Raw genomic sequence first — 13,062 nt, 5'->3', positions numbered from 1 at the left:
GGGCCAGGACCAGAAGCGGTGCTCCTGGAGCCCAAGAAAAGGACTGAGTTGCTCTGGGTGAGAAGGATCAGGAAACAGTATTGGTTCCCCAGGTGTCTGGGGCCCCGAGACTAGGAATGGTGCAGGGCCCAAACTAGGAGTATAGAACGGCGAGGCGGGGGATGGAAGAGTGAATGTCGCTTAGGGAGTCCCGGCGCGGAGAGCGTGTATATATTTTTGAGACAAGGTCTCTCTGTAGACTCAGCTGGCTTGGAAATCACTATGTAGACCAGGCTAGCCTACATCTTTCAGAGATCTGCCTGCCTCTGCCTCCTGAGTGCTGGGTAAAGGTGTGTGCTATCACTCTCAGTTGAAATATGTTTTAACGCTTACTGATTGTATAAATAGTATGACTCACTGATGATAAACATAGCTTTAAAAGTCAGGAATTTATCATTATTTGTTTTTTTTAAAAAATATTTGATTTATTTTTATTTTATGTGTATGAGTGAATTGCCTGCATGTATGCAAGTGTACCCTGTGCACTGGAAATGAGGTTACAGATGGTTGTTAGTGGTTACAGATGGTTGTTAGTAATGATATGGGTGCAGGGACTCAAACCCGGGTCCTCTGCAGGAGCAGTTAGTGCTCTTAACCACTGTGTCATCTCTCCAGCCCCCTTATCATGATTTCTTTCTAAAGCATTTTATTTATTGTTCCTCTTTGCATGGTGTGTGTTTTGGGGGTGGGTTTGTAAGTCAGAATACTTTCCAGAGTCTATCTCCTCTTCCAACATGTGTTCTAGGATCAAACCCGGGTCACCAGGCTTGTGAGGTGAGCAGTTTTATCCAATGAGCCATCTCACTGGCCCCATTTACTGTGATTTCTAACAGCATTAAGTTGATGCTCATTGTGGCTCTGATTTTCCTTTAATCTGAAGGAAACCTGTCTTGTTCACTCATTTCTTGAGTAAGTAGGTATCAAATGATTTACCTTTATTAAATCCCACATCCAATTAGAAATAATGACAGGATAAACCTTCAGAATAGCAGATAATTTCCAAAATGTGAACAGTCTTATTGAATAAACTTTTATAAAGACAAGATATTGAAAATATACACAAATTTATGTAATAAAAATTTACCAGAAGTTTAATATATGGCAGATACAACCTTCAGAACAGATATTAGAAGGGAAAGAGACACATTAAAGTTTGCTCTTACAAGTTGCTTTTGGGATACATGGAAGGAGCACATCCAATTTGAATGATCAGAGGAATTCTTGCTTCCTAAAGCAATTAGTAAAAATTGACTTGCTCTCCCCCACATCATAAAGTTTCAAGGCAAATAAAATAGGGAGTGAAAGCAAAGCTTGCAAATTAAAGAATACGATGCTAAAAACCTCCTTGGTCTAAGGGCTCCAAAAAGTGAACAGCAGTTACCTGGGGGTGGTGTAAAATCTATCTGTTTATAAACAAGAATGATGGAGGCAACTGAGGAAGAAATTAAAGCTACAGAAAGCTCATTAATTATGTTTCACATAGCTGAAACTTTAGTGCTATGTTCACTGAAATAGGAAAAGAAAAAGAAGAGCTGACTAGGCCTAAGGTATCTGAGTACAAATATCAAGCAGTCAGTTGTACACACAAGGTGTGGTTGAAGGCATGAATTCATGATCTATTTACATATTTGAACTGTTTCCAGGAGGAAAACATAATAGAAAAGCATCTGGACAGGCAAAGATGGCAGCCGAGGTGTAGGTCTGCTTTCTGCTGAGTTAGTAACTCCTAGGGGCAGGAGTGCGTGATCTGCAAGGGCTGGTCACTCATTTCAATGGTTCTGAAACTCAAGTAAGAAGAGGAGAGGGCATACATGCATGAGATTTAATCTCCATGAGACTCCTCAAGCACGTTATCAATATTTCTGTGAGGGGACTCCAGGTTGGATATAAAGAGGCAGAAGGCTGTGAAGGGAGAAAAGTGAGCCCACTCTCAGGGAGGCCATGACTGGGGGTATGGTCTGTACATGTTGGTGAGAGAGGCCTCCATGTCTTAAAGAATTGATAATGAATAATCTTACTGAAGGGCTGAACTATATAAAAGAAAGTAGGTAACTGATGGGGAGAAAGAGGCTGGCCATCTGGCGTGCAGTGGAGGGAATGGCCTTGCAAAGAGGCATCAACATTTTGCTGCATGGTAGAAAACAGATGGAATGGATGTCTGTGGGTAGGGTGAAGCCTCAGTCTGCGATAGTGGGGAGACAGAGAGGTCATCTGATGGTTTATTTATTTATTGTCTGTTATGTAGTAGAAGAATCTGAAATACCCCATTACTATTTGTGTGCTCTGTGCTTGAGCTGAAAGAGTGGTTTTATTAAGGGAAGCCCTGAGCCAGGGGAGTTCAGGCTGTCAAAAGTCTTTAGGAAACAATGGAAATCACAGTCTGTCTTGACTAAGAGAAGAAGTGCAGGCAAGACTGGAGGTATGATGAAGTCAGAGAGGCCATCACCACTTCTTCTACTGCAACCCAAGTCCATCACCTGGGGGAAGTGTTATCATCCCTAACTAAGGAAGTGGCATAGCAAGTTCTTGAAAGTCCTATTTAGAATTCATCAAAGATTTACAGAAAACTGTAGAAATAGTCGAGAAATGCCTCAAACACTATTCATTCAGGTACCCTCAAAGGCTGCATCTCAGTAATTATAGTAAAATACCAAGTTCAAGCATGCACTGGTAACTGTGTATGTATAACTTGGTGCCATTTTATAGCACATATAGGTGCACGTAACCACTGTCAGTCAAGACACTGAACTATTCCATCAGCGCATGGGTTCATATTAACAGCATCCCTTCTCCAGCACCCCCTTTAGTCTCTGGTACCAATCATCTGTTTTCCATTCTGTAATTTTTCCACGTCAAAATGTTGTCTCCGTGGGTCACATAACATACGGCTTTCCATGACGGCATTTTTCATATGGCATGATGCCCTAAGATCCATTGAGTTTTGCATAATTCCATAGCACTTGCTGCCTAGTATTCCATCACCCAAGTGTTCAAGTTCCACAGTTTTCAATGTAAGTTTCAATTATTTTAAAGACTTCCAAACTATTCTCCAAAGTGCCTATATCATTTTATATTTCTATCAGCAATGTCCATATATTCATCCTAACCAGTATGTGATATTTTCATTACATTTTAATGTTAGTTATTCCTCACTATAACTTTAAAGCATACTTAGTCCTGTGGTTGTTATATACCAGCAAAGTTAGAAAAAGATCAAAGTCCACAAGTGACCTTAAGATAGTTGTAAAATAACAGCAGTACTATACTAAAGGATGCTTTGCATTCAGATGTGGAGAATGGTTCCACCTTACCTTCATCAAAGACAGCTTGCCACTGAAGAGCATGCTTTGGGGAGGAAGTTCTAACACTATAGGCCTGGCATTGCCAGTCTCTAAATCCAGGCAAACCAGCAGGGCAAGGTGGATTCTCACATATTCTATATTGTTTTCTGGGGCCATTACAATCCCTTGGTTCAGAGCCTGGCCTAAAAAAGAAAATACATATAATCAATTTCATCTTTTTCACACAAGTACCAAGTTTTAAAATTGAAAATCATTATATTTATAAAATAGAATCCTTTAAATTAAAATGTTTTTTTTTAAAGCTTGGCTATATTAAATGATTGATAATAGTAGGAAATTCATAAGCTTATTATTTTTTTAAAAATAAAACAAATCTCAATCTTCATCACTGACTGTGACTAGTAATAATCAGATATAAAGAGATTAGAAACACATGTGCATCTTAGTGTCACTTGTATTAAAAATGAATTTTTCTGTATGAAACTTTTAATATTGAAATGGAGATCTTTTTTAAAGTTTAAAACCTCATTTAATTTTATGTCTCATACGGTTTATACGGAGTATAATATTGTATAACTGTATTAATTCAACTGTAAACCTAAAAGTTTACAGCCAAGGTTGAAAGAGATGCATCTTAGCTCCTGAAATTGTTATTGAATATGTCAATGTTGTTGTAATGAAATCCTTCTTCTAATTATATGGTTATTAAATAAATAATTTTTAAAAATACATGGATGATAAGAGCTGACTTCAGATGAAAGTAAAACACAGAATTCAAGGACAGAGGCTCATTGTAAAATTTAAAGGCTTTGCCCATTAGTAAATTAGGTTCTTAGGAGAATTAAAGATGTGTTTTCAGTCGTTTCTTTGAGGTTGCTTATGACTGAGCTATGCTACTGAACTCCACATGGACAAGCTGAGTGACTCTTACCCTCTCCTAGGATCTCCTAGGCATTGAACAATCTGACCTTGCAATGACCCCAGCTGCACGTGCTTTGTTTCTGGCTTTGGCTTTCGACATCTTCCCTTTGGTTCTCGTTCTCTGCCCTTCTGAAGTTCTCTCAACTTCCTACTTTTCTTAGAATTCCCTTAACTCTTCTCTCAGCTTTTCTAATGCACCCCCCCACCCCTGCTGCTCCTCTAAGTACATTTTATTTAACTTACTCAAAAAACAGTCTCTTACTTATTTTTAGAAGGGGCTGGCATTACTGTTTCTTAAAGGAGAGCTTTTATGTTTTTCCCCCAAAGTGTACTGCTGTTGAAACGATTTCTTGTGTTTTCCAATATAATTTACTGGTAAAAATTTTATATTTCAAAACTGATGAAAAAAAAACCCCATCCCGCAAATTCAGGACCTTTGACTTTACCCAGGACATTGGCGCTCGCGACTGCTGATCCCAGAACTGCAGGTTCGGCTGCAGGAACTCCAGGTGCTCCACTCCCCAGCGGGGTGCTCAGGTCCTGAGGGCCTGCTGCTGCACTGTCCAGCCTTACACCACTATTCCAAAAGGCATGTCTTAGGTGAACAAATCAGGGCACAACTGAAAATCATTTACTGGCCTACATAGTCACTGGAATTAATGCAAGTTCATTAGGTCCACTACAGTCCAAAATACGAAGAACGGAAAAGACTAAAGTAAGTTGATAACGGCAAAATTGAAGCCCATTCTCATAGATCTGAGGTCAGTAACACGGTGGTGTCATGAAAACAGTGCGCAGAGGTTTGCTACTATAATGCAGAAAACTCAGGGTCATGTAAGGTGGAAATGTTGGAGAGGGAATTTTAGGGTGCAAAAGCAGAAAATAGTAAATAATACATTCTAGGAAACATAAATTAAAAAGTGAAAAGAAAGCAAAAAGAATAGTCATGTGTATAAAGATAAAAAATATATCCACCTGTATCTAGGTTAAAGCAGAGATTTCAGCAAACTTAATTTTGATTTGAAATATCAGAAAATCAGATTACTCTTGCTTTGAAATTTGAAAGTATGACTTTATTTTAGCACTTTCTTTTTGTTGTTGTTGGTTTTTTGTTTGTTTGTTTGTTTTTACTCCTGAAGAAGTTCCCACTAATACCACAGAAAGCTTTCTTTTGAAAGTCAGTTTTGAAAGATCTGGGCAATTGGATTGTGGAATTCTGCATTTGGCTTTCATATGCCACTGCTAATTTAATATCCTTAACTGGGAAGAGTTACCATGAGAACATGAATGGAGTGTAGTCTTCCTGTTTTCTTTCTTTTTAAAATTTTAAGCATCTTTTCCATGAAGGTAAACAGCAGCCGTACAGAAGTTTATTTCTGTGATTATTGAGGATTGGTAGCCAAGAGTATGTGACCAAAAGCATTATGATTTCTCCTGAAAATCACATAGACACTGTCTCAGGAAACAGGTGAAAGGCAATACAACTGTGCCCAGAATAATGTTTGAAAAATAAGGTCCATTTAGATCAGTAATTGTAAAATGACAGGGCTGGGAGAGGTGATCCTTCAGGCCCCGGAGAATTCCCAGCACTCAAGGGCATCAAGATTTGCAGAGGTATGAGGGAAGTACAATTAACGCTGGTTGCCAGCTTGTTCATTTCCAAGCTGGGAATGACTTTCATTTAGCCATTCACCTGAAAGGCTTCTTTAGGAAGTTACCCTTTTTTAGGAAGTTACCCTTCAACACAAGTGACCTTTCATAAAGGTCAGCAAAAATATATTATTGTAGGTATCATTGCAATAATGCTGTTAATGAACTTTCATAAACCAAACTAAAATTCTATTTACTCAGATCTTTATTAATTTCTGAATTTAAAATTATTTTAAGGGGCTGGAGAGATGGCTCAGGGGCTAAGAGCATGGGCTACTCTTGCAGAGGACCCAGGATTGGTTCCCAGCACCAACATGGCAGCTAACAACTGTTTGTAACTCCAGTTGTAGGAGATCTGACACTCTCTTCTGGCTTCTGAGAGCATTATATGCACATGCTGCACTTAAATACATGTAGACAAAACACTCATATCCATAAAAACAAATAAATTTAGGTTGAGGTACATGAATTTAAACCCAGCCTGTGGGAGAAAGAGGCAGGCAGATCTCTGTGGGATTGAGGCCAGCTTGGTCTACATAGTGAGTTCCAGGCCAGGGCTACAGGGAGACTCTGTCTCAAAAAAACATGAAAAAAAATTAAAAAATTTATTTTGATAATACGTTTTACAGTTTTTAAAAGATTAGAAGACATTTATTTCAGCTCAACTGATACTCGTATATGCAAAACCCAATCAATCCCTGTGAATTTTTCTGATGTCAAAAATAAATTCAACTTCTTAGATTAAGTAATTTAAAATTTTCATCTTGAGAAGAAGTAAGCCTCAACAAAACAGGATGGAGCATGCCAAGTTTGTTAGTCAATAAACTCAAATTTTGTAGGAAGACACAATCTGAAAACTTTAAAAAAACCCAGAAAAAAGTGGACCAAAGTGAAAGCTCTCGCATTACTCACTGGTTTTAAGAATTTAATGTCACGGCACTCATGGAAAAATTCCAGTGTGAAAACTGTCAAACTTGAGTTGGTCACAGGGCTTGGCCTGCTTGTAGGGTGTTTATTTTTCCCAGGGTGTGTATCACAGCTCTTGCCCATTTAGCAGCAAGCTGGCATTGACAGACTGGGCAAGAGTTCACAGGAAACTAAAAATATTCTGCAAAAGACTGGGACCTAGCTTGCATATAATTTAAACTAGATCATATCTGGCAGATGAAGAAAAATGAAAACAGATATGCAAGCTGAGGTGCATATGCAAACCAGTGATATTTAAAGAAAACATACTAGAAAATCTGAAGTTTGTCATTGTGCAGGCACTGGCTCTCTGGATCAAAGGAGACGGGCCTACTTTTGTGTCATCTAGGTGGTGCTGAGCTTCCATATTAGGAAAGTGTCAGATGTTTTGCTTAAATTACTATATAATATATTCCTAATGATATTTTCCACAAGTTTGGTAGCAACATGTTTCATACCATATGTTTGTAATTTGTAACCTCAAAAAATACCACACATGGTTTAAAAACTCAAAAATCCTCTTATCTACAAACTCAGATTTACAAAATTATTAATGGGATAGATAGTATTGATTATTTTCTAGGGCAAGATATGCCCTAAAATATCTGATTATATTTCTATATGAATTTTTTTTAAGTGGACATGCCAATTAGGTTCATAGGGACAGAATTGGGAGAGGTTTGTGAGGAAGTCAAACCAGCCTAGCCACCCACTAAATGAACCGTCTGTACACGGTGGAACTGAAAAGAGGTAGAAGGTGGACAGAGAGCTGTCTACACATGCTCACTGCAGTGGTCGGCACATGAAAATCATCAGTGTGTCCAGTAGATGATGAGAGCAATTCCAAGTATCTTAAAAAGTAAATAGGTTATACAGAATCCTTCAACACAACTTAAATTCTATTGTTTCTATTGAACATTCCTTTCCTCTCTTCCTTTTCTAAGCAAACACCATAAGTAAAATAATAGTATTGCTTTGAAATAAAATAAATTATCTACTAACTCATGAATTTCTGTACTGTTAATTGTAAAATGCTAGAAATGATACAAAGGTGATGATATAAAAATAAAAGAAAGCAGGTTGCTTCTTATACTCTGTAAAATGCTATCTACAATAGCATGTACATGTCTATCTTCAAAATCATCAGAATAACAGAACTATACAACTCAATTCATAACACCAAGGTACTGCAAGCAAGAATTCCAGTTTCGTTTCTCTATCTGTATCACACATACCCAGAAGCATTTAGTTTAGCTCGTAAGCATTTAATTACTTTAGAACTGATAAGCACAGCAGCAAGTTTGGCAGCTGTCTGTATGGTGGCTCCTACAACAGCTGGCACATGTGGTACACATGGCCAGAAGAAATGAGAAGTTCATCAGTTACTTGAAGACACAAAGCATTTCAGATCCTCTAAAAGAGTATCCATAACACTGTCATAGAGGAAAACATCTCATTTTTTATGAGTAATTAGACTTTTGATGGCTGAAAGAATGTTTGCTTTAGAGATTTTATGGACACAGATTATTCTTAACAAGGAGAAGACAAAATTCTAGTAGAAAAGTATTCAGAAGTTCAGATTATAAAGTTGAGGAACTAAGTAAAAGAATGACTTGTGCTCTGTTTAAGCGATCCTGACAGCGTTTAATCATCCCTGTGGGCTGTGTTTGTGTTTCAGGGGTGATGCAAACTATTGCCCTTCCAGTTTTATGGTTCAGGAAATAAATTGTTCAGAATGCTATCATAAGACTTCCTTGATAAACCCACATTGGTTTACCTCTGTGTATGACTTGAGAAAAACAAAACAGAACCAAACCTTCTTTCTCCATTTAATTTCATATAAAAGATATTTGACACAGGCTATAAACTTACTGATAGTTCACAGACGTTTCGTCCAGGGAGCATTTTCTTACTGAGAGTATTCAGTGATAAGGCCCTTATAGACTTTTCAAAAGTAGGTTCAATGTAAACAATGTGTATTTTTTCTTTTTTTAATTAAAGAAATCATAAAGTATATGCTTATACTAAATAGTTCAGGAATGGTTTCAAATAGCCGTGTTCACTCATATCTCCTGTTGCCGAACCCCATCCATCAATCCCACTTTCAGGGTGGGATTGCACACCTTTAATCCCAGCACTCGGAAGGCATAGGTAGATGGATCTCTGTTAGGTGGAGACTAGCTTGGTTTATATAGTGAGTTTCAGGCCAGCTAGGGCTGCATAATGAGATCCTGTCTAAAAAAAGTGTCACATATTGAGATATAATTCAAAGAGTACACTCTTTTAAGAATTTTTCTTGGGGCTGGAGAGATGACTCAGCAGTTAAGAACACTGGCTGCTCTTGTAAAGGACTGTGGTTTGATTCTCAGCACCCACATGACAGCTAACAACTATCCATGACTTCAGTTTCAGGGGAATCTGACACCCTTTTCTGACCTCAGTGGGCATTGAGTGACATGACTGCACTTACATACATGCAGGCAATGCACTCACTTAAAATTTATTTTGGCAGTTTCTTACATGTATAAAATGAAATATGATTATGTCACTCCCCCATTTCCCTCCTCCAACTCCTTCCTTCTTTCCCCAAACACATCCCCCTCCAAGCTTCATGGCTTCTCCTTTTGTGGTTGTTGATAATCCACTAAGTCTTATTAATGCTGTCCATATGTACACAGGTGTGGGGCCATCCAATATGGCATGGGAACCCTACCAGTGGCCACATCCTCAAGACGGAACTATTCTCCCTCCCCAGCAACTATCCACTGTCAATAGCAGGCCCAGGAACCCATGCCTACTTCTTAACATTTTCGGAATATTTTCTATGAGTGTAAAAACTCTGTGCATATATTTACATCTGCAGGCACCCTGTTTTCAGGAAACCGTAAGTGGTATTATGGAATATCAGTATTTCTGATATGACCATTTAAACAGAATTATCTTGTAGTTATCTTTGTTAATACCCATCTACCTCATTTTTATAACAACCCACCATCACCCTTCCTCTCCTCACATTGTAACTGCATCACCGCACAGGCATATCTGCATGTGTGTGAGAGTACATGTAGAAACATCTTCATGCATAAGGATTAGTATGTAGGACATTCTAGAAGGAGAATTTCTAGACTTCCATGCATTTTTCAAACTGATGATTTTTAAACAAGCACTTCATGCAAGTTAGTTTTTCTTAAGTGATTCACTTCAAGTGATTTGTAGGTTTTATGTTATGGTTTACTTTAATGAACAGTCATGTTCTTCAGGGCAAAGTTTCTTATCTTACAATTAATGAGTAGGGAGAGAGAGCCAGTCCAAAGTGCTGTCATAGAATAGAGGTTAAAAATTTATTTATTGACCTGCTACTTTTTGATTAATCATGATTGTAAGTAAATACAAGAAAGACCCACCTACTCAATATTCCTTATAGGAAATGTGGTTTTGATCTTGAAATGTGTACTAGTAAGTTCCAATATTAAGCTACTAAAAATTATTTTAAAATTAATCTTTGAGATTTATTTTGATTATTTTATTGATGATGCTTATATTGACAAATGAAAAATTATAGGTAGTTGTACTTCTGAGACAATATTTTATACTTTTAAGAATGGATTGGTCTGGGAAATTTTACTCTTTATTCTATTATCTGTTATTGTTTCATTTATGTTTATTTGAATAGTAAAAGAATATGAATTCACATTTTGGTGAAAGTAGTATTTATTCTTGACTGTCAGCATAATACTTATCAACATTAATAAAAATTCACCATTTCAGTATTAACAAAACAACCATGAATATGAAAACTCACAAAGGTTAAAATTAAATGTAGTTGAAATATTAACATTTTGGTATACTGAAATTATCTGACCAATGTTCAGATGGATGGAGATGCAACTATCATGTTTTTCAGGTTTTATTTCTTTCTTACTAACTTAGGCAGGGGAGGCAACTTACCTTCCCAGGGCTGCAGTCAGTCCCGTCCATTGGAGGATCAAGCTTGGTTCTGCACTCTTCTGTACCTTCTACTTTGCACCACAATCCTGTGCAGATGACATGCTGCAAACAAGGGTACAATTAACGGGGAACGACGTCATAACTTTGAGTTCTGGCCAACAATTTGAGAGAGTTATTTTTGATACCACAAAATGTGTTTGAGTGAAAATACATTTAGGTACTTTCAATATTAAATATAAATGAAATAGTACATCACTTGTTTACAGGGATAGACAAGCTTATATATAACAGAAAATCTGTCTAATAAATTTCAGTATTCAAAATGTCCTCTTTTAATAAATCACAGGAGGTTATGCAGAAGTATGGAGAGTTAAAAATCATATCTTCCTTTCTATGGGACAAAATAGAGAAAAAATAATTTTATTTTTCCATTCTTTGCATCACTAGAGATGAAAACCATAGTATTGCACATGCTAGGTAGGCACTCCACCACTGAACCCATGTATTTGTGCTATGAACTCAGCACTCCTCCCCAAACACCTCTTTCACACATATGCCCTATTTTATACCCATGGTTAGTATATACAGATGACCCTTAACTCTATGCAGACATTTATAAATCATTATCAGCCATTTTACTGAGGTATGGATGCATTTCAGACATTAATAATCATTAATACAATAAACTAGTGAAAAGTTAAAGGGAATTTAAAAATACTAATATTATGTAGTTGAGACATAGACCAAAAAAGGAATTCTTGGGAAATGGAGAAAGAGAAAAGTGTTAGAAATGGTAGCCATGACTACAATTATGAGAACCGGGTATAAAGAAAACTTAAAACCTGTGTCTATCTTCTAACGTTGATAAAAACCTTTGCACAATGGCAGGTTACAGGATTAACATAAAAATCCCAGCAGCCTCCCAATACACCAATGGCCAACACACTGAGAAAGAAACCAGGGAGAAACTTCCATTCACCACAGAGAAAACACACACACACACACACACACACACACACACACACACACACACACACCATACTTTGAAATGAACCTAAGCAAGGCGGTAAAAGGCCTCTACAATAAAAACTTTAAAACACCAAAAAAGTAAAAAACAAAAAAAAGAAACACCAAAAAGGTAACTGATGGAGACACTGGAAGATGGAAACACAGCCCACGCTCATGGATTGGTACGATTAACATTGCGAAAATGCTCGTATTACCAAAGGAATCTAAAATGCAATGCAATCTCAATCAAAATGCCAACTCAGTAGTGTAAGTGGACCATATGTTCATCATCCATTCATCCCTTGTGGGATATTTGTTTTCACTTCCTAGCTATTGTGAAAAGATCAGCAATACACATGGCTAGCACATTCTAGCCAAATCTGTGCCCTGTAGTAAAATATTAAAGCAATAACACATTATTTTTTAAAAAAAAGCCAACTTAATTATTGACAATTTTTTTAAACTGAAGAGCTCACTTGGAAGTACATGAGTGGAAGAGTGGCCAAAAAAAAAATAATAATAAAAGCGAGGAAGCAGATGAGGAGGGGATGACACTGCCTGTGGCCTGTGTGTTTTGATAAATGTGTCATTTTGTTCAAAGGGATGGGGAAGGCACAAGGACTAAGGACTTCATAAAAGTAGGAAAAGAGAAGCCACTTAGCAGTTGCTTGGAAGGTTAGTAGTAAAAAGATATTCTTCTAAAGTTTACTCTGATGGTTATGTATAAGACAGAAGGGAAATTGAAGCAAACTTAAAGTTAACATGCAATCAAATCTACTAAATACACTGGGGAGAATACATTTAAACTAATACCTAAAATGGGACTGTTATAACTCTCATATTGAGTCTTTCAAAATTCCTAAAATATTTGGCTAATTTTATTTAAGGTTTAGACTTCTTAACTGTTTATAAGTTTCTAAAGTCCTAGTCTACTATGAGTGAGAAAATTTGTTTACTTCACTTTATATACTTCGACAAAATTTTTCTCTGCTTCAAAACATTTCATGCACGACTTTGAATACAGTTTATCCCACCTCATGTGCTTCTTATTTGCTGATTTTTTCTCAGAAAATCATTTAGAAAATTTAAGAATGCCAAAATAATATTGCTGCGTTGTGATATTTTAAGTTCTTGAAAAACCCCAAAAGCTAGTTGTTCATTTGTTCATGTAGACCTATTTATAAATAAATGGATAGATCTCTGGCCTGATAATTTTAATTCCTAAACA

General features: G+C 37.0%; 1 protein-coding gene across 1 annotated transcript in view; it reads right to left on the bottom strand.

Annotated features, from left to right (window-relative positions):
- Positions 1-13,062, bottom strand: part of Adamts19 (ADAM metallopeptidase with thrombospondin type 1 motif 19) — a 318,916-nt gene that overhangs the window by 90,541 nt on the left and 215,313 nt on the right. The window contains exons 11-13 of the mRNA XM_008854345.3: positions 10,827-10,928; positions 4,709-4,839; positions 3,351-3,523 (exon numbers count right to left, since the gene is read on the bottom strand). Of these exons, the coding sequence (XP_008852567.1) occupies positions 3,351-3,523; positions 4,709-4,839; positions 10,827-10,928 (406 nt within the window). The remainder of the gene's footprint in view (positions 1-3,350; positions 3,524-4,708; positions 4,840-10,826; positions 10,929-13,062) is intronic.

This window comes from Nannospalax galili, unplaced genomic scaffold, assembly GCF_000622305.1.
Source record: "Nannospalax galili isolate Female #2095 unplaced genomic scaffold, S.galili_v1.0 scaffold427, whole genome shotgun sequence".
NCBI lineage: Eukaryota > Metazoa > Chordata > Mammalia > Rodentia > Spalacidae > Nannospalax > Nannospalax galili.
Note: the sequence above shows the minus strand (reverse complement) of the source record. Positions and strands in the feature narration are given on the sequence as shown.